The following is a 22,844-nucleotide window of genomic DNA, read 5'->3' as shown; positions in this document are numbered from 1 at the left end:
AGTTACTCACTTGTGCTTGGGCATATAGAACACATTAGAAACAAAGTATGGGCAATACATAGAACATATTAGAAGCACAGTAGGGGCCATGTATTATGTAGTACAAGCATGCAAAGATTCCCCCACTCCACCCAGAAATGGCTTTTCCCTTTTAACCATCTTCAGTGACATTACATTTATGTCATGTGAGGCATTCTGTTGGAAAAAGCAGCATTACACAGTAACATTGGTACAGAACATGCACTTAATAATTTAAATGTAACTACTCCTACATTTATACAGTCCTAAAATTACATTTGGTCCTTTGAAGGCAACCACGAGACTGATGTGGCCCCCAGTGAAAATGAGTTTGACACCCCTGGTTTAAACACATTACTTCCTCTCAGGATTTCTAGTATATCATACACTTGATTTAAGCTGTGGGGATCCAGGGGTTAAAATGTCCACCACAGTGCAGATGGCTGAAGAAACTATGTGGCCCAGGAGATTACAAGTTAGTAGAGATCTTGAATCTGGCCCACACCAGTTATAATCAACATAATGCCATCTGACAGCTGTCCTGAGACCCACAGCACATGAAATTAGCTCCTTGTTGACTGAAGTCAACACTACCATCGTTATTAAGAGGGGTCCTGGCTGGCAGCCTGAACCTGTCCCCAGAGGCCACCTGCACAGGACCACAGCAGGGCAGGGTAGAAGCAGCCATGTCCTTCCCCTGGCATAAGGCCTGGCTGCCGGTCTCCAGGACCAAAGTCCTCCAACCACAGGTGTTGGCAATGGGAGCACATCGCCTGTGGCTCCTCCTTCTTCAGCACTGTAACCCGCCCATGGAAGGCTCAAGAATCGCAGCAGGATCTTGATGGCACATTTTGCAGAGTGCAAAGCCAGGATTACAGCTGAAGGACTGATATCTGGCTATTTGCTCAAAGACTAAACGCCATACGTTCATGTAATGCTAAAAAGGCAACACAGACATACTAGTACATAACAGTCAAATACACTAGCTACAGGAGAATTAGCTATCAGTGTTTTGCTGATCATTAGCACTAAAGGAGGGGAAGGGACACCTTGAACATGAAGCCACTTTACCTATATATCCTCCGCCTCCTCCACCTGAGGAGCACCCCCCTCCACCCCCTCCGAAACCCCCTCTTGTCTCCCACCCCCACTTCTTCATGGCCTGGGGGCAGGATCTTCCTCCAGTAGCACCTTCCAGCAAGGATTTTCCTGACCACAGGAAGGAAGTGTTATCATTCCAGCCACCTCCACCACCTGCAGTTAAGAGAAGAGAAAAGGCACAGGTAGGGATTATTTTGTGTAAAAAACACTGCAGGGAGCTGCAAAACAAGCCCTCCTTCAAAAGCACCTCAGCTGAAAGTGAGTCTCATGCCTTGGTTAGAAGAGGGGATGTGCTTGCTACGCAGTGCTACAGTGACCTTTTTGTAGGGCTTTTGACCACATCAATTATCTGCACCTCTTTTCACCTACCACACGGGACAAGTATTTTCTATGGAAAATGTAAAAAGATATTCTGGCCTACGCCCCAATCACTTGTTTCTGGCTATCAGAGCTTTCTCCTTCTCTTTGCAAAAAACACTTCTGAAAAACCCCTATGCCAGTTCTGAAGTGGAGAAAAAAAGCGTATTTAGTGAAAAGGATGTGAAAACAGGTCCCAGCCCTGCTCTAAATACAACATACTCACCAGTGATGCACTTTCATCTCTGCTGGATGATCAGTCCAAGGTCTCTTCACAGAGACTTCTAACCAGGGTGCAATTATGCTCTTTCTGCATAAGCCAGGGAAACTGTATGTCTACACAGTGTGAAATGGTGCAGGGAGGAGGATGGCTAAGTTGGCACTGCAAACTCCCACACCAAAAAATCAAACAACTTTTCTTATGAGAAGTACTGCATTATTTTGGGAGAATATTGCCATTGTTATGGCTATATCATCTTCGATACCTGTATTTAGGCCATCTGTTTAAACACCCTTGCTCCCACTGAACTGTGTTTTCGTGAGTTTCACCTCACCTCCTTGTGAGGAGGAATCTGGGAGTATCACATATTCACAAAGGTTTTCTTACAAAGATAAAACTTTCCTTACCTGCAGCTCCTGAATTTCCATTCAGCCCTGGAATGGAGGAATCATTCTCCAGCCTTTCTGGATGAAATGTATCTGTTTTGGCCCTGTAGGCCCTGCCACCACCTCCTGCTGCAATTATCAAGGGGACAGGTTCTCCATTCTCCATCTTAACAAATTCAGAAATAAAGGCAGCGTTCAAACTGAGTCGGACACACAAATGGAAGTTCAACCACATGCTAGTTACTGTAATGTTGTACTAATCAGGCATCTAGGACTGCTCAGCACTACAAATTACCATTGCATTATTTATGCAACCACATCCAAAAGATTAATGAATGGCGCTAGTCCAACCAGGTTCTGCAACAGAGAACAGCGGCATCAGCAGCTCCGTGAATTGTACCTACAGTGCTGACGGCTCTCAGAAAGATTGTGATGCTATCATGTGATGACTTCCATCAAATGAGACAGCTGAGGAGTGCTGCTCTATGCAATGCAATATAGTGTCTCCACTGGTAAAGGACTGCTACACTGGAAACTGTCCGAGCATGCATGGTTATGTAGAATTACATAGAAGTTGGGTGATCCAAACATATTGTTAATGCCTGAAACCGGTGTTGGAACGAGTACTGTCTCAGCTAGTACATGACAGAAAAGATCAACCCTAGCTATAGGGTTGCCAACAGAAGACATACAGGCTATCCTCAACTTTTCTTGTCATTGCACCATACAGACCAAATGTGTAGCTGAAGTCTAATGTTCTGCAGTGACAGATTTGAATGAAGTCCTGTGGAATTTGCCTTTTACTGTAGAATTACACGTCAGCATCTCAGCTTGCATTGAAAAAAATTCAATTCAAGCTGTTATCTTTGCCAAGGAAACTCCAAGCCACAGAAGCAAGTGTGGCCATACTGTGTAGCTGGCTGAGAAGCGTAAAGGGCCAACCCAGCTCACTACGGCTATCAGCTGGAAATGAACCATACCCAGAGCTCACTTTATGGACCCTTCCCCAGAGACGTATAAAGGGTTCTCAGACTTTCCAGGCTGTGATACTAGAGGCAAGTGGCAGGATGTGTTCATGCTGAAGGTGCACAGGGACTATGTTTCCATACCTTAAATATGTAGGTTGCACCTCCCCCACCTCCACCTCCTCCTGCCCATTCTTTGACACTTCTGTTCACACGTATCTCTTCTTCAATCACATTGTTCTCTCCAATACAGACTTTCTGTATAACATCGTTAGTCTGCAAACAGAAGACCGGGTCTGAATACTGGTAATAAATTGCCATGTCCTTGTACACACACAAGCCTCACGGATACTTCACCCTCCCAAACCAATAAATTGTCCTCCAGTGAAATTCCATAAGCAGAAGCAAGTGAATGCTCTTCTAGAAGAATCTTTCTTTTTGCTTCAACCTTCATCAGAATAATCTGTTGCCATTTTAATTGAATTATTTCCAAGAAAGCTCAGTGCTGGTATCTATTACCATGTAAAACAGCTCCATAAGCTTTTAACATAGATGTAGCAGAATTCACTGCAAATACTTCCCAGCATTAACTATCTGTATTTCACAACTCGGGGGAGGGAGTAACTCGGTGATGATATGACCTGCCCCATGTCAAGCAACAGCCAAATGGTAGCAACATAGAGAGAATCCAAGTTTCTTTACTTGTCTTCCAGCACCCCATGAGTTGGGGCCAGGCAGCCAGTGTGCATCTACCCAGAATGAGGTGTATTGGTGGCTCATACAGATGTACCAGAGCCAGCTTCAACCTAGGTTGTCACAGCATGGACTGTAGCAACGAGCTTAGCATAGATTGGCCACCCACTGTTTATTTAGGCTTCCAAGCAAGTTTTGATGTTGATCCGATGCTTACATTGTAGCAGCAGTTTTACTGTAATTACCAGTGCTAGCTAGTTCAAAACCTACCAAGACAGCTTCAATCCCACCTTTGTCTGCAATGTTGACCTAATCTTATGGGAAATACCTCACTAAAAAGCCTCTGTATTTCCTACTTGGCATTTTTTTCCCCTTCACCAATTAGTACCAAATGTAATAAACCTTTTGTATTAGGCAAATCACTGAATTCACTAACTGATTTCAAGCAAAACATTAAGTCATCATTTATAAGTACTTCTGGATTATGATCTAAGAGAGGTAACTGTTGCTTTGATTGTGCATGACAAGCAGGACTCTTGTGTTTTTAAGCTTCAAGCTTTGTTTTTAGCTTGTTTTACTTTATATGTTTCACCTCAGAAATAATCTCTTTTTATGTACGCTGAACTCACAAAGTCAACAACACTTTAAGGGAAAAATTCACAAACAGTTGTTATAGCAGGACTGACCTTCTGCTTCCTTCTACTTCCTTCTTCTGTATTTTCTTTTGGAAAAGGAGCCTGATAAAAGCATCCTCAAGTTACGAATTATTCTGCTGGCCACAAAATGTGTCCTAGGTTGTGCCAGAGAATGAATGGCATCCATTTTGTGTGTGTGGACTTGCCTATGCAACTAAACAATCCTCCTTTCCTTAGTCTTCCCTCTCCTTAATTGATTTGGAGTTAGGTGGGTATGATTAATAAAATGACAAAGTCAATGACCCAAAGGAACCACTAGATTACAATTGAATTAAAAAAAAAAAAAAAATCCTTCATGGCAGAGACATAACTGATTACAATCCAATCTAGTAAAAGTCCCTTCTACAAGTCTATGCAATCTCTTTGCCTCAATGAAAGAATTACATTAGCACTCAATAAATTCTCACTAAGATTACAGGGGCCTGCAATTTAATGAGTCCATATATTACACTCAGCTGGAATGTCCTAGTTATAGACGTTAGATGGAAGTTTGAGTTAGGGCATTTCTCATTTCAAAGAGGCTTCATATTAATGGTTTGTTTGTAGATATGTATAATTCCAGTTTTAACATTATTTACTTCAGCACCCAACCTTGAGAACCCCTCTTTCTTGTCTACATCATTCAACTCTTCTCTGCTGTAAAAGACTGCTAAGCTTTCATCTCTTGGATGCCAGCCATTAACAGGTGAGAAATGCACAGCATTTAAATGTCCAGCTCAAACCTGTAGGTGAAATTTCATCAGATAATGCTTAGTTTCCTCCATAAGAATCTCCTATTCCCTCATCCTCCAAAGAATACTAAATGATTAATAGATTATTGTGCCTGCAAATGGTGGAAGTTGCACTTTCTGTCAAGGCATTTGCAGCAATGATTGGTTCGTAACAGAAAAATCAGGTCTGATTCAGCAGCGATTACTTTGTCTCTCCCATTCCCATACAGATAATAACTGAACATGCCGTGTGAGGTGGGTATCTCTGGAGCTGCAGAGCACTATGATAGCGGTAGGGCTGGGCTCAACAGCGGAGCTAGGACAAAGCCCTGTGAAATCAACCTTGAAGATTGATCTCCAGAGGAAAGGAAGGCAGGGGTGTCTTTTTCCTCCCAAACCCCAGGAAGATGCTCTGAGATACGCAGATCAATCAGGAAACTGTATTGTATTATCAGTGGGGCCTGACTGTTGAGGAAGTGAGCACAGTGACATGGTATTTTGTCTTTTCTCACTCATACCCGCCCCGTAGAACTGTAGCTAACCCTTGAACCACATAACCCAAAACTCCTCAAGGACAACAGTTTTCTCTGTAAACAAACAAAACTCCACAGATTTGTAAGAAGGGATTAAGGCAAAACAGAAAGGGCAATGACTTACACTAGGACAAGCATCTTCTCCTTGCTGTCCTACCAAGATATACAAAGTATCATCCTTCTGAAGGTCAAAAATTCCCAGCACGGACACGCCATGGGACCGCACCATGGTGTTCTTCCCACCTTTCCCACCAGCAGCTCCATAGCCTGAGATGCTGCAGGAAAAAAGAAGAAAAAAAAAAAGAGTCCAGCATCTGAGTTGTCCCAGACAGGTAGAAAGTATCATGAGCCACTTCTGGAAACTGCATGTTTTGCACACCATCATGGGGCTGTGCCCCAAAGACCTGACACTCTAAAGCAGGGGTGTCAAATTCATTTTCACCGGGGGCCACATCAGCCTCGCGGTTGCCTTCAAAGGGCCAAATGTAATTTTAGGACTGTATAAATGTAACTACTCCTGCATTTATACGGTCCCAAAATTACATTTGGCCCTTTGAAGGCAACCGCGAGGCTGATGTGGCCCCCGGTGAAAATGAATTTGACACCCCCACTATAAATAATTCTAAACCCAAACTTCAAGACTGAAGTTGTCTGATCTATATGGACCTATGAACTTGGGTAGCTACAAACAGCTTCTTTCACATTGATTCTTAGGCAAACACTTGCTGAGGATAGAGTGAGCAAGCCCCTGTAGATTCAAACTTTAATATACGAAACACATCTTGTTTCCCAGAAGGCATACCCTTGAGAGGTTTGCAGCAAGGAAGAGAAAAAACAGAACCAAGAGAAGCGATAAGTACAGCACATATGGCTAAAGAGAACAATAAGCACGAGATTGACGGGGAGATTTGAGAAAGGAGACAACACAACTGGTCCTGGTAGCATGGGCCAGATGGGAAACAGCCCTCCTATTCCCAGGACCAGAGGGAGTTAGAAGAGTAGATGGGCACACCATCACCTGCAGTGAAGAAAGAAGGCAAAAAGCCCCTGGCTGAACTCAGAGCCTCCAGGAACGTGTCCCTGTCTCCAGCCAGGAGCAGCTGGGTTGCACACACAGGCTGCTGCTGCAGTCCCAGTTCAGGCACTGGGGCTTTTATTTCAGGCAGTCATGACTGAGAGGTCCTTACTGTTGTTGATGTACTCCAAGATTTGACTGTACTACTGTATGGCTCAGCTCTTCTCTCTCACTTTTAAAGTATGTAAACAATTTACATACTTGAAGCAATCCTTTTATCAAAGGATTTCAAAGCACTTTATAAAAATCATTATAAAACACCCATCTCTGCTGCAACAAAAGAGATACTCAACTTTCTGAGCAAGTCAGTGGTGATACAGCAAGCCCCGTTTAGAACTTAAGTAAGCAGGTTGTTCTCCACTGACATTAGTCACTTTGCAGCTATTTCCCTGAAAGCGAAATTCAAGCTGGAGCATGCGAACAGTGACTGCAGGGCTGAGAGCACAAAACTTACTCTCGGCTTCCTACTCATTACAGTACAGCTGCTCTGCTTCAACTCCCCTTTCCTCCAGCACCTGGTTGGTCTTTGCTCAGCACAGTCCTGCATGCAAACAGGCTACAAGCAGAATGAACCAGCAGTGCTCATTGTGTGTGAGCACCCTGAACGGGCTGGGCAGGCAGCTCACTTTCAGCCCCCAACTTGTATGAACCATTAGCATGAGGAACTCACCTCGTGGTTCTGCTCTGAGGCAGCCAGCATTGAGCAATTCTGATGTCGAAGCAACTACGGAGCATCGGGTGCCTCATAAAGTACATTAGATCCTAACAATGTGACATGATTATGTTCATGCCACTGTCGATATCCAAAGCAATCATTCCTCAGTAATGCTGCACTGGAGCCAGCAGAGAAAGTGATGGACATAGCACTGGGCTGCACCGAACAGATGCTGCATGTATCTGAAGACTGAGTTGATTTGGCAATGGCTAACGAGGTGCAATATCAGGCACGGCAGCCTGGCAGGGCTAATTGACTGCAGTTAGGGGCCATATTTTTCTGTGTATAAACAGATTTCACATACAAGCAGTGATGTCAGTAAGTTCAGGAGAACCCATTTTTGCCTCATTCAAAGGCTGCAGACAAATAAAACCCAGTAGACTGGGATGAGAGTCACTCCCTATTCAAAATGTGTGTCACTATTTAAACAGATGGGTTATCTTGACTTCGAGTTTTAGCAGGATCCCTTTCCTTAGGCACAACTTTCTTTTACAAGAGGAATCCATTTAACCATGTTGGCCTTGAAGAAAGATTCAGACCACCCTGAGCAGATATATCCAGAACACAGAATACCTTCCACTGTCTTCCTCCTTTTCTTTTCCTACTATACTTGTAGGAGCTGAAAAACTGCAGTTCAGGAAGGATCAGGATCACTGTGCACTGGCAAAAATAATCCCACCTCTAGATCGACACTCAGGACAAATACTTGAGCTAGTTTTGAGAATATGAGAAAATGCAGTGCTTAGGCTGGCCAACCTACAAGGACACCTTTTTGCATTCCACTGTGCTGTACTCTTGTGCCACCTTACAAGAAGGGACGAGGCAAAAGAGAGCAGTGGAAGTGATAACAAATGGGGCACTCAGCAAATGGACCAAAGATTCTTGCTTTTATAAAGAATTAGGATAATGGATGGTAACGTGTAATTTATTACAGTTCACTTCCCTCATACTTGATCATAAGCCTAGATATGGGATGACCAGACCTCCTGAATGCTTATAAGGAAATCTGAAAAAAATATTATTTTATGTTGCCTATCTTTATTGTTATACATTGTGTAGTACCTATGGGAGGAAACCAGATGATTTTGTCTGTATCAAGCACTGGAGTACACAGGACTCCAGTCTTCAGATGAAGCCACCGACAGTATGTGTCAGATTACCCAGAGCTCCAGAGATGGTGGGGTTTCTGGGTGAGGTTAGCTTGTGCGAGCAGAAAGTTGTGCAAAGCTGAGCTTTCCGTCTTTGCATTTTAACAATGCATATTCTGCCTCGTGTTCACACAATCTATATCCCTCTTATGCAATTATCAGGAATGTAACTCACTGCTCTACATTGTGCAGTGTAAAACGCGCTGTTATGGCATAATGACAGCTTTCTTCAGAGCCCAGCAGCCAGCTGGAGGGTTTTATCTCTGGGTCTGGTATCCTGGAGATGGCTACCAGGCTGACAGCACCCACGGTGCAGCAGGCCTGCAGGGGAGAGCTAGACACAGGCCGTGGGTCCGGACTCTGGGAAGTCCAGAACTGATATCGCAACTCAACATTTTCCTAGGGCTATGCTGCACTGGGGGACTCCGCTGCCTCTTCGGCAGCCCAGAATCAGGAAGACGTCAAATTAATTTAAGCCCACAACTGCCTCCTCCTTTCCCCAGGCTGTGAATTCTCTACTACAGCCTTAAGAAGTATAGAAGAGAATGTCATCCATATATATAGGTTACCTACGACATTAGCTATCTATTAGCTACACAGAACCTAAGGCCTTTTAGGTCATTTATAGGACTTAAATAGACAGGTCTTCCCTGCGGGACCTGTGGTTTTTACTGTGTAGCAAAAATGAGCCCACAGTTACACTGGAATTCTGGCTCTTCTTGGGCTGGGCTGTGATATTAAAGAAATGACAAGGTTGTAAGTTTATTGCCTCTTCTCTTCTGGGCTATACTTTATAACCATATTTACTGAATGCTGGTTCTGAAAAATTCTATTAACCTCAGGCAACTCATTTTTGATAGCTGAGTAAAACATCATTAATGCTTTTTTCATTACCATCAATTCTCATTGTAATAGGCACTTAGGCAGAACTTGTGCCCAGCCTAGCCTACCCAGTTTCTCAAAACTGCTTTGCAGTAGACTTCTGTTAGAGACTGACATCTATGCCTCAATATTAATACTCTTTTTCAATAAGAAGAAAAAAGGGAAGGTGCTAGTAAGTTTTAACTGAAATTTGTTCAAAGCTTTCAGCGGAATGTTCTGCTTTGAAATCTACAATGCCATCATTGATTTCAACCAGGAATGGTGACTAAAAACACACCACTAGACAGTCATTGATTCAGACAGTTTTGCTTACAAACTGATGCATGTAATGGCTTGATGTTACCACTAAGATAGACTGAACTAAACTTTGATTGTACTTTTTTTTTTCCCCAGCAAGAGCAAAAAGAGAAAAATGATTGGTAACAATCTGATTAGGGTGCATTGAACCGTATCTGATCATCTCCCATCGAAAAAACTCCACAGAGGGATTTAAGCATTAGAACCCTCAGTATCACAGAGCCTAACATTAAGACGGCTGGTTTCCAAAATCAATTCTACAGTGGTGTGCCAGGCTTAAAGGCTCTACTTAACATGCTTAGATTCAAAAAAGTCGAGATGCTGAGCAGAGCTTGATGCAAGCTGTCCCATAAGAAATGCTGACATGCAATTGTGCCTCCTATACCAGGTGGACAGTGGGAAAAACTTATTCTAAGCCCAGAGTTCAACGGGCAGCATACGGGATATGTCTGCCCCTTGGCCTAAGGAGGTCAAAACACTCAATTTTCAGTTACTTATAGAAGTCTCCCAACCTGTAGCCATTCAGGCTAAAGATTTGTCTGCCTCAGGTGGTTGTTTCTCTTTTTTCTCTCTTTTAACAAAATTTTGCATATTTCAGACAACAAATCTGAGACTGGGAGGATGGGCAATCACAGGATCAGGGAGAAGGAAAACCCCTGTAGGTCTGGCCCAACTTCTGAATATAATACTTTATACATGCTTAGCATGTATCTGCAGCTTGGATTAGTTTCTAATGCAAAGATATATCATGACAATCAGAGATGGTTCCCTTACCTGTATGTGTTGGTTGCTGGTACTCTCCAGATTTGAATGCCTTGGAGAATCCCTTCAGCTCCCACAACCACACTGAGGTTGGAGTTCCTGTAGGCGTCGTTGCATTGACTCTGTGTGGGGCCATAGGGTCCACTGGCACCACACGTTGTGAATAACCAGTGATCTGAAATGAGGACATATACAAAGCATCATCTGAACATCCAAAGATCGAGCAGCTGTTCAGCGCTTTATTCACTCTCTCTTGTTGCACCAAAAGAAGAACCCAGCTCCTTAGGTTTTAGGCAGAACAAATACACACAGAGTTCTCATAGCACTGTGTATCTCAGTATTTGACAGCTTTTCATCTCCTGAAAGCTATCACAACTATGAACATAGCTTTACTGTTTCTAAGGTTCATAAAGGCAAAGTTCACAGAGTAAAATGCAACACAGACCCACCAGTTTCAGGCTCTGGTCTCTGGGCTGCTAAAGTGCATGCTGGTAACCTCAAGATCAGTGCATTTTAGCCTTTCCAGCTTCTACAGGCATTTGATTATTGAATTTATTTAAAATGGGAAAGTAGCTGTTAATTACATAAAACCCTGTAAATACAACATCACCTCGGTGATTAAAACATAACAATAAACTAATTTTATTTTGAATAATTATTTGCTCACAAGAGATTCAAGTCAAGCTTCAGAAGGCAAACCACCTAACTGAGGCCTGTAAAAGAAGCATTCTAGGCCAGATCTGCAGGTGTAAATAAACGCATCCCTGTTACAGCCATTTCCATCAACTGGAAGTACTAGTTCTGTACAAATAGATTTATAAAAGAAGACTTTGCTAATTTGTGCCTCAAAAATCTAATTTTAAAAATTCAAATAGATTGAAATGAAATGAAAATGCCATTCTTGTCTTTAGACGTTCATTATTAGGGCCACCGCAGTTGCAAGACCACAATGCTCTTGTAACACCCATCCTAACATATTTGCTAGTATATCCGGAAATATTTCATATGTAATCAAAACTAAGATCTATAGGGCAAATAAGTGGACTAAGCATTTTTGATGTACATTACATGATTCATCATTCATACTTATTATATTAATGAGTTAATATACACAATCCAATAAACTCTGTTAGTTAATTCTACTGCCATTGAAGACAAAAGACTTGAAATACATCTAAAGAATGTTATTTCTACAAATGATGTTGGGTCAGCCAGCTCTCCTTATGGGTTTCGCAAAGGGCAGCATTTTTGCCCCAGCTGCCACTCTTTCAGAAATGGTAGGTCAGATAGAGCAAAAGCTTGATCTCCTTCTTGGAATCTGGAGATATTTTCTAAGCAGATCAGGTCTAGAAATGATGGTTTCCATGTGTCTGGACAGGAGAAGCCAACAGTTCCATCATTACTGTCACTGGAGGGGTTCACCCACCAAATATAGAGGGAAACACACTAGTTTAGCCAGGGACAAGGTCTGAGTTACCTTTTCATAGACTAATTCTGAAGTTGAGCTAAATTCCTTCTTATAAAAAAGGGCCATGCATGAAATGGATGAAATAATTTGGCAGGACTTTAAGAATAAAGGGGCTGGCATTTTGGGAAAAAAAGTTTTGCAATATAGTCTTGGCTATTCCAAGAAGCAATGTAAAATTAGTACTTTAGGAATGCTTTTCAATGTTGAGAGAACAATCTCTTCCTTCTTATTGCAAAATCTATGCCACCCCTCCTTAAAACTTCCCTGCAAGGGTCCCCTAGAGACTTTGCTACTGTTACTTGTTTTATATGGATACTCACATACTTATTTTACTTATCTCTCCATCCTTCTGCAATAGGTGGTGGTATGAAGTCTTAAAATTAGTAGGCAGCAAATGGAAGAATTGAAGAACTACCCCCTCCTCCTCTGTCTCCAATGCAGTCCCCCCCAAGACCCCAAGAAAAACAGGTAAGAGGGGGAAAAGCAGCTGAGAACGCGATGTCTCAAAATGCTTCACTACCTCTTATATTGAGTGTCTTCCACCAGAAGTTACCTATGTTAATTCTTCAAAAAAAATCCCCAAACTAAAGCAAAATCTAACACAAAATGGAAGATGAGAAACTCATTCTGTCAGCTATCACAGTGATTTAACATTGCAGTATCCCAGTGGGCTAAGCCACCTGCACTGAAACATATGTTTAGTAAAGCAGGCAGGTAAGTGTCTTCGTTTGGAACAATAAGAAGCCATTTGGATGTCTCTGGTGAAACATCAAATATGTTCCCAAAGGCAGAAGCAGGTGACCTTCAAGGGGACAATAAGCTCAAAACACAAGAGAATCAAAATGGAAAACTGGAAGTGATAAAAACTAGCACAGACCACAGCATATGCATACTGCTGTGGTTAAGCTTTACATTTATGATTTACTCCCTTTAAATAGATCTCATTGCTTACATATCTGCTTAGCTGGCCCTGGCAAAAGTATCTCTAGATATCACACATGTAACCCACAGCACAGCTGGACATGAAACCGGCAGCTCTTGACTCCCATGGGGTTCCAGGGATAGGGCATCAATGAACTATGTTGTATTCCAAAATGCTTTTTAATAGCCCTTGGTTTCCTTAAAAGCTCAATGCCCTGTTGGAACAGAAGAAAAATGCCCTCCTGCTGCAAACATTATGCCTCCAGACTTCGAACTGAAGCATCCAGAACAACTTTTGTATTTTCTGTCTCTTGGACAGAACAGAGGGGGCTCACTTTCAGTGCAGAGGCAGTACCAGGATAAGAGCAAATAGTGTTTGTAATTTCAGATAAGTGAATGTAAGTGCATCTAAGCTCTTAGAATCTGGCTTTTAAAACAGAGTATGGAAGGTCTGGGGAATGAAAAACCACAGATACATTATGCCAGGGAGTGTGATGTAAGGAACCTGGAGATGACTGAGCACAGGCGGTACTACCTCAGATTTCAAAAGCAGTCCCGTTGTAATCGATAAGGCAATATGTAGAAGATTATATATAAAGCCTCCCAGGTTCTGCAGCTGCTGTAGTCAGTGCTAGCAGACACATTTACTTGCTCTGTTTGGTTAGATGGCAGGCAGGAATGGGAGAAGTAGCAGAGTTGGGTAGTGACCTTCACCCAAATCATTGCAGGAGGACGTCTGGCCCAAGGAAAGTCTATGGGGAGACTGCATCTGATTTGAAGCAGCAAGGATTTTGGTAAAACCCACAGCCAGGTGTTGCGTGGTCTCCTCACTTGTCACGGCTGCACTGACTTGCAAACAGTCCTACTCCTGTTGATATCCACTTTCATATGCAATACTGAAAGCCTGTCCAACATGTAACAGCTTTGTCACTGAATTAAATGGGACAGAATATGGCATGGGAAGAAGTCACCCCTCATTTCAACATAATTAGGACAGATGGGCCTTAGTTACAATTCTGGATACAGACTATAAACCTCGCACTTCCCTCCATTTGGTCTCTGAAAAATTTCCCAAAGCCAACCCTCAATCTGCAGACCTAACAGGAGCCCAAGATCTTAAACCACTAGTAACAGAACAGAGTACTGCCCATATTAGATAACACACCACTTCTTTTTTGAAGTAAGAAAACCCATTCGCTCCCTGTAAAGTATTGATTTTCTCCTGATCCTAGAAATGACTGCAACATTTCTCATGAGCTCAGACAGAGCATTTCTACAGGTTGTTGCATGCCACAGCAGTTTACAGTAATTCAATTTGAAGCCTTATTTTGATCTCCAAAGACTAAAGCAGCAGTGCTGACTTGAAACTCCTTAAGCAGCTTGGTGAGAAGCATCGATTTTTTCCACTGGTACACAAGTGTGGGCTGTCGCATACTGCAAGGCACAGCTCTCCTTCCTTCTGCAGGCTGTGACAAGACAGCGGCACTGCCACCTCATGCTCACACAATGGGAAGAAAAGCAGGACTCTCCTGTCTAAATACCTTCAAACAATGAGTAGATTTCGGAAATTTAACCAACTTCACAAAAGTCACAGATGCCTGGTTTCCAGAAACAGCTGAGCATTCCCATTATGACAACTAACAGGTAGTTAAATGTAGGGTACCTATATATTCTGTCACGAGCAGTTGCAAGATGCTAACTGGGTTTAAAAATTGGAAATTCCTGTTTAAGGTGGGGGAAAAAGAAAAGTAGTGAAGAGTACACTGAGATTCAGAGTTAGGGTACTACACTTCGGTGAATGATTTATACACCATTCATTGGACGGAATCCTCACTTGCACAGGAAACGTGGCAGAGGAAACACTTGGCCTTCTGCCCATTCACCCACACACCTGCCCTCCTCAAGCTCACTGGCAATGTCCCCAACACACTGCTAAGGTCCCAGCAACAACATTTTGCAAGAAATGCCATTTTGGCTCTATTAAAACAGATATAAAAAATTCCTTCTTCTCAAATTTTCTTTCCAAATTAGATTTACTGGCACATTTAAAGACACAGTCACTCATGCTTATTTTCTTTTATACAGCTGAAATTCTAGGTTTCACATAGCCTGACTAGATATGTAAAATGCACAACAACCAAGGCATTGGATTTCAGCCACAGCAAAAGAGACTGATGTCCTGCTCTTGGAAAACAAAAAGAACAAAACCCCACAAGACTTAAAATTTCCAATTCACGTGAAGCTCTGATACCACTTGCAGCCGCAGGCAGCACGGCTGCCGGCAATGCTGCAAATAACAACCAGCAACAATGAAAAGAAATGAGTGGAGCAAAGCCTAAAGCACATTTGTACTTCTAACATAGAAAGCTATTTCACTGGCACGTATAACATATAAAATCCATATCACAAAACAGACAGAGGCATTTTAGCTATACCTCAAGGGCTTAAATGTATTAAATGTAATTTGTTAAATTAAGCTGGTTTGAATTGAGGTTCAACTCATTTCAAACAAAAATTTTACTATGATTTGAGAAAATGACCAATAAAGCACCATGGTACTTGGCTTATTTTGAAATCTGGAGTAATGCTGTAGTGAAATGCATAAGTGCTTTAAAAAATGTGTAGGCAGTTTATGGAATTTGCTGCCACAACCTGTGTTCAGGCCAAGAGGTTATTCCTACTTCCAATAGAGTAAAAAAACTCCATTAATAAGGGCTACAGGGTCTCATGCTTCAGGGACGTAAGAACTCTGGTGACTAAACTTCTGGAGACAATTCTGTTAGCTGTCCCTCAGGAAGCTCATTTTACTTCTTCCTCCAAGGCAGATGGAATCAAACTTGATGACATGAACAAGCTGAATAGTTGCTTCATCGATTTATAAAAATTTCACAAGCTCCCTTACAATATCCGGCCAATATGAGAAATCAGAGGCTTACAGAAAATTGCCCATCTTAACCTTCACCAATATTCGGCTGCCATTAGCATCATGGTGTGTGTGGAGGGATACACCTTTTACTTGGTGCATAAGCAATCTCAGTTATACATTACCCATCAGTCCAGGGTTGGTCTGTGCTGGTAGGCTGCAGGCAAAATATACTACAAGCATATCTAAAAAACATGTTCAGTGATGTAAAGAAGGAAAAACCTCTCAATTTTTAATTTGGGTTCTGTTGTTTAACAGTGTCCTGTGAGCAGTAATTTGAGATTATTACCTTTTCCAATATTAAGTTTGCCAGAGATTACTGGGGCAGGATGGGGGTTTGAACGATAATGGTAAATGGCAGAACTAGGTTGTGCTGACAATCACCGTCTCTGAACCTGTTCTTCAAGCAATAATGATGACAGATCTTTCTGAAAACCCCATGCATAAGAATATGAGGAGCCTTGAAGTGGAGGTTTTGCACAGAGTCACCCCCTAGATACATTTTCTTCTGCCTAAAATAACTGGAAATGTACAAAGGTGTCTATACTATGACATTAATGGGATATAAGATGACCAAAGAAATTAGTGAGTCTTGCCAGCAATACCAGAACGAGTTACACAGGTACGGTTAGACTAAGAAGACCCTGTTTTTTCAACTATTTATGGAGTTACTATTTCTACCTCTGTCTTTCCATTTTCAGAATGAGGGCAGCAATGGAAGACTTGGACATGTTTTCGAGTCCAACAAGAGGAGCATCTGCAGTGACGACAAATGTATGCCAGACTGATCCTAAGTATCATTTCAAATAAATACTCAAAGCTTTTTCTTATGTGTCCATACAAAGGGAACACTATCAGGGCATCTTTGTAGGAAAGAATCTGTGGTCAATAGAATGGGGCAATGGCATTGCTGACTTTGAACAGCATTGAGAATTGCTTGTTTCTTGGTATCTTCTGGGACCAGAAACTATTATAGCAGCATGAAGAAAACTCATTTCTTTTACCTTTTATGTTTTGGTTAAAGAGTTAGCAGGAATCTTCCATAAAGCGAGACATGCTGCTAACTTTTTGGAATTTGTGTGTTCACAATTACGAAGACTAGTAGAAATGTGTGTTGGAGAATAAAGACCAAGTTGGGTGGAGGTGGCAAAATTATCTCAAAACCTTTCCTGAGATTTACAGCAGTTTTTGCACAATTTAAACTGCTGTTCTTAAGAATGGACGGCTTTAAAATTTAGGTCCAAATTTAGGTCCTGTTTACTCCAATTGTATGAATAACTCTGGAGAGCATTTATGTCAATTCCACTTGATATGTTGGGATCTGGTTGCAGGTTGATTTTCAGTATGGCGCCTTTGCTATTTTCAATCCTATAGAGAAAGTGAATGTAAACACGGCAAGAACGAAATTCTTGCCTATATAATCTGAGATCTCACCATCCGTCTTTGAACATTTTCTGTTACTGTTCAGGATGCTACTTTTGTTGGGAGGAGGGCATTGAGCTGTTATTCACTGTGTTAATTGATGCTTAATACAAAAATACAATTCTGCAGATACCTTTATTACATTATGCCAACAGTTCAGTTAGTATAATTGCCCACAAAGAGCAACTAAATGTAATTTACTTTTACTTAATACTCACTCCGCTGTTCCTTTCGGCTCTTTCATCTGATTAACTAACGTGACTCAGAGTTCTTCCGAGAAACAGCTATGTGAGTACTCATAAGAGGACTCTCCCTGATGCAAAAGACAAAATCTGTGCAAGACTAAGTATTGCAAGGAAGAAGAGACTGGAGCTGAAGAAAAACAGCAATCCAGTCTGGATGAGAAAACGATTTGATGACAGTTTCCATGCAAGAAACCACGGTCACACAATGGCTGGTGGATACACAGATCAGATGAGACAAAATAACGCAAGACTTGAGGGGGAAAAAAGGTTAATATTTTTGTACATTTCACAACACACCATTTTTGTTCTGTGTGCCCTGACATGAGTAAGTTATCAGTGGGATAGATGAGAAGCTGAAACATCAAAAGAGAGGCTATCCTCATGGCATTTGCAGCCTATTCAGAAGCACCAGAAATGTTTAATTAAAGCTTGATTGCTCTGTGTCTTGTTATCTCCTTTTGCCTACTGAGAATCCTATTTTGTCTTCTCCAGTTTCCATGATAGTAATTTGTTTACCTAGAATTCCTCATTATTGCTCACTGTATCTTTATTTGCCTGAATTTCCCATATTCTGGCCTTGTCTATAGAAGGAAATTGCATTAGTTTGATATAAATTGGCTTTTTAATTGGTAGTTAAACTCCCTGTAGAGAAATGCTATGGTTTGAGCAGCTTTCTGTTTTACTTACACTAATACCTAATAAATTTAAAAAACAAAGCCAAAGTAAGCTTGGTTTACATAAAAATAAACAGTGCACAGATTTAACCATTTCAATCAAAAATCCTAGTTCCACATAACGTTTCAACCTTCTGGTATACACAGGTTTTCTTACAACTTTTTTACAGGCTTCTTTCTGAGTCAAATTTCACCTGCAACCTTTCAGCAAGAAGCTGGCATGTCAGCAATATCACGTCATTAATTAATTGAAAAGGAAAGCATTTGCATTGCTTGGTGATCATCTACCTAATGGCCAACTTGCACTGCAAGTTAATGGTGTGACTTGAAACCTACAGGAATTTTTCTGTGTTGGTTCTGGTCATCGTCAAGAAACTTGATAGAGCACCACCACCACATTAGTTGTAGCAATGTTGGGTCTTTTCCATGTGTGACACGTGACAGTGGTTAACAGATTTCTGGAAGCTTTAGGCTCTTTCACAGCGTGGCTGCGTTACGTCTTTTGAACCTTCAGTATACATTTCCCAGAGGCACACGAAGCCATGGTAAGAAATGGCAAGGCTGAAGAAGTAATTCACTGGATACAGGGCCTAAGAACAGAGTGGACAGGAAGGCTGGTGGTGATGACTATCGATTTTGCTGAAAATGCATTTCCAAGCAAAGCTAGCAGGTGCATGTATGAGGTTGTTCTCAGTTACAAAGGAGCAAATTGAGGCCCTTGGAAGTAATGGAGCTTCTTTGGATTTACTGTCATGTAAATGAAGTGGTACCTGCCTTTCAAATTGTACTTCCTGCTGTGTAGGCTGAGCTGGCTTGAGGACTTGGGGAGAGCATTTTGTTATCCTGTTGTCTCCTCAGCTATAGGAACAAAGTTCTTTGTTTTAATAGGATTTCTTAAGAAGGAAATATTATAGCCTACGATCCATCACGCAAGCCAAAGATCACATTAGCTGTAATTACTTTTGGATGAGCTCATATTGGTCAATGCAGACTTTGGGACTTCAGGACGGCACTGATGTTGTTGGTTCACCCACACAAAAGTAAATATGTGGCGATCGAAGCAAAGGCCTTGACAGACTCGGCCTGAGGTTTCTCAAATGCATTACAGGATGCAGAAAGAAACAAGATTAAGGCTGGGAAAAATGCGTAGCCCACAGACCAAACATCTGCAGTGTTTACTGAGAGCAGGGACCCAGTAACACAAAGGAAAAAGGTGATTCTGTGCTGTAGAGACCCATAGAAATGCAATGACTTCCCACTGCAAGAAGCTGCAGCTTAGTTTTTCTGATTTTTGCTCTGTCTACACTGGGGGCACAAAGAGTAGAAAGTTACTACAGGAGTGATTTCAAACCTCAGAGGCTGGAGACAATTTTAGACAGAACATGAACAGGACCAAGGGCCAAGCCCAGAAACCAGACAAGTTGTCTTAGATACCACAGGAATTGCCTTGAATTTTCACCCCAAGGTCATAACAAATTATTTGAATTGCTCAAAATACCTCAGTGACCTTCTACTCCCATGCAATTTGATTCCCATTATTTCTACTATCCAAGCTTTTCTTTAAATTGCATTCCTCAGATAGGACAGGGAGCAGAAAAGCTAGATGATGTTCCATTATTTCAGGTCTAGTGAAAAGTAGGAAGTACCAAAATTCTCAAAGAAACCTACAGCCTATTTCTAGCCTATCACCCACACAGCCACTTTACATTAACTTTGCATCCAAACTTCAGGCCCTTCTCTAATCAGAACCTGACCTAATAGCTTTTGTGTTACTAAACCAGTAGGTACCCTGAAAGGAAATGTGCAGCTACCTTGGGGAACTACATCACCACCTAAGCACTAATACTGTTAAGGGAAGTCAGTCAGAAGTCCATAATCTACACCTGTGTATGCATCCTGCCACAACATCACTGACCCAAGAGCAATACTGAAAACACTTAAAAGGGGCTTCCACTTACAGGCAGGGAAGGGAGACACAGATACTGAATGGAAGACTGCAAAGGATCTGCAAAGAGGATGTAAGGGTCTTTTTGGAAATCACACCTTTGTGACCAGCCCAAGCTCATACAGAACATCTGCAACAGAGCTAGACACAACCTTCATAGCTAAAGTACATGCCCACCCAGCCCAGCATCCCCTCATACAGGCTCATTCCCTCTGTCTCATTCTTCCAAGACTCCTGACAGTGCTCCTGCACTTCTCTTGCTGTATGATGCTCGGTATATAAAATATCAACAAACTCCACTTGATGGCAACTCTTGGCCTCCACTGTCAGAGCTCATTTCACAAGAGAATTCAGGTACCAGCAGCAACCCTGCTGCAGCAGCATGCAGTGGGCTAATACACCCAGCTTTTCAGGCAGGCTTTGAAAACTGTGTGGAGCTTTTGACCACACTGACCAGACTGCTGTTGCTATCAGAGCTTATGTCATTAGTTCACGCCTTTCAACAGGATGCTGCAGGTAGCGAAGTGAAACATGAACAGAACTGACTCAAAGAAGTCTTTCCAAGATGGAGGAGTGGGAAGGAGACAGTAGGAAGAAACCCCTGGGCTTATGGAGGAATATACCAACCACAGCTCTACCTTAAAAGGGCTGATATTTCAAATTGGCAGGTAACCACCTAGCCCTAAGTGAGAAGAAACAGCTGCACAGAGTGCTGAGGGTGGTAGTTATAGCAAGTGCTCATCTCGTGTGTAATCGCCCCTCATTTCCATGGTCAGCCCTGCTCCCCGAGATAGGCTGGATGTTGTGGACACCTGATTCAAACCAGGAAGAAAAGCTGGCAAGGAAGAGGGAAGGAAAGGAAGCACATTTAAATAGAAACGTAGGGCTCAAAAGAGATATTTTGAATGTGTGGCAAGCATGGGAGAGAGAAGAGACAAACATTTGGGAAACAGTGATCTGAAAGGGAGGAAATGGAACTCTTGCATCTGTTGGGCCCATGCCACTGCAGTTAAGCTGGAAAGGGGAGCTTAGGGGACAAGGAAAAATGAAATAACATTGACCATATATGACTGACATTTCTATCTAATTAAAAATCATGTTTTAAAACAAAGTCCAATACTGTACTCTTTCAAATGGGCAATGAAAATGTTACTGAAAAAGCAAAACTGTGTTATTTCAAACCAAGCCTATATTAACTAGAGATGGGTGTTCAGGTTATCACATGCTGGACTCAGCAGATTTGGACATTTGACTTTGATTCCTGCCTATTTTTAAATGACCACAACACCAAACAAACCTTTCTTGCAGTTTAAAAGCACTTTTCACTTGAAGAAGAGGCTCCCTCTGGTTCTTTCTTTCACCAGCTTGCAATCAAAATCCAAGGTACAGCTAAAAGCTAAAGGTAATTGCTTTCTACAGCTTGTTTTGGTATGTTTGTAAGGGACTTGCAAAAAGCTCCAAACAAAGGCTTTGGTTAAAAAAGAGAAAAGGAATCATATTGCATTTAGCCCCATCTAACTGAAATCTGCACTAGCTGCAAATCTCTGCTGTCTGAAAATGCTTCTCAGACCAGACAGTTACCTGCTGGACCAGAAATGGGGGCAGTGTTGAGCTGGAGATTTCCCAGAAGCTTTTGTTCCCATCCAAACTTCTTCTGGCTGCCTCTGCTGGTGAGTAAATTGCTTGAGTCTGGAGTGGTACCTCGAGGTGTCTTCTCTCCACTAACTGGAAAACAAGAAGCCACAGACTGGTTTATCACGAGGGGTGGCTGAGTCAGTGCGTAATCCAAAACTGAAGCTAAATTAAGGACTGGAGGCTTCTCCGCTGAGAACAAGTGCCTGCAGCCACAGGATATAACACTATTAAAAGGAAAGGGCAGATTGTCTTTCCATTGCTGTTATGGGAACTGTGACAAAAGAAAAATAAACAAGAATGAGTGGTGTGAAAAATAGCAAGCGAATGAAGACACAAAGCAGAAATACAGAACACAATCTTTAGAAACTGCTAGAAAGTTTCTTTTATCCAGTAAAAAAGCCTAATCTTAAGACCTCTTTACAATGCTGGAACCTGAGGTACATTGTACTTATGTACAGAAACCAAGGGGTATCACTGCATAAATGGAAAGACTCACAGCCCCAGCCAGTGCAAATTAACTAACACAAAGCAGAGGAAACATTCTGACTGCTGTTGGATGAGGATGTGGCTTAGATGTTTCCAATCTGAACACAGGTTGTAGCGTCAAGCCTAGGAGATGAAAGAAGGCAAGTTCTAGCGCTCAACGCAACGTAGAAGTTTCATATGTTCAGAGCAGCAATCCTCCAATCCTCGTGTAAGCTGTTGGTCTGAGGTACAGACTGACAGATCATTGAACACATTTACAAATTAACCAATTCACTATGCATGAGACTGTGAAAGATGAGCCAGACACAAATGTTCAATAAAAATCTAAATGGGGTGAAATCTGGCAGCTGAGGTACAGACTGGGCATATTCTAGAGGCCAGTCAGTCACACAGTCTGGATCAGAATCCAAATTTTTCCCAAGAGTAGGAGAGATTGAAGATCCTAGTTTCTGATTCAGACTTAAATGCATGTCAGTCCAAAGAAAATAAGCTTGTTCTAATTTAACTGGCGTATTGTGCCCAATGTTATTGGAAAGTTAGTGTCAATCACAGGATGCCAGTCTTCCCC

General features: G+C 42.0%; 1 protein-coding gene across 1 annotated transcript in view; it reads right to left on the bottom strand.

Annotated features, from left to right (window-relative positions):
• ALK (ALK receptor tyrosine kinase) overlaps positions 1–22,844 on the bottom strand; it is a gene marked incomplete at both ends in the record, with an annotated part of 342,274 nt that overhangs the window by 22,339 nt on the left and 297,091 nt on the right. The window contains 6 exons of the mRNA XM_080340946.1: positions 1,090–1,272; positions 2,104–2,248; positions 3,192–3,323; positions 5,803–5,953; positions 10,570–10,732; positions 21,737–21,880. Coding sequence (XP_080197072.1) covers positions 1,090–1,272; positions 2,104–2,248; positions 3,192–3,323; positions 5,803–5,953; positions 10,570–10,732; positions 21,737–21,880 — 918 coding nt within the window. The remainder of the gene's footprint in view (positions 1–1,089; positions 1,273–2,103; positions 2,249–3,191; positions 3,324–5,802; positions 5,954–10,569; positions 10,733–21,736; positions 21,881–22,844) is intronic.

The sequence above is a fragment of the Nesoenas mayeri genome (genome assembly GCF_963082525.1).
Source record: "Nesoenas mayeri genome assembly, chromosome: 3".
In the NCBI taxonomy this organism is placed as follows: domain Eukaryota; kingdom Metazoa; phylum Chordata; class Aves; order Columbiformes; family Columbidae; genus Nesoenas; species Nesoenas mayeri.
Note: the sequence above shows the minus strand (reverse complement) of the source record. Positions and strands in the feature narration are given on the sequence as shown.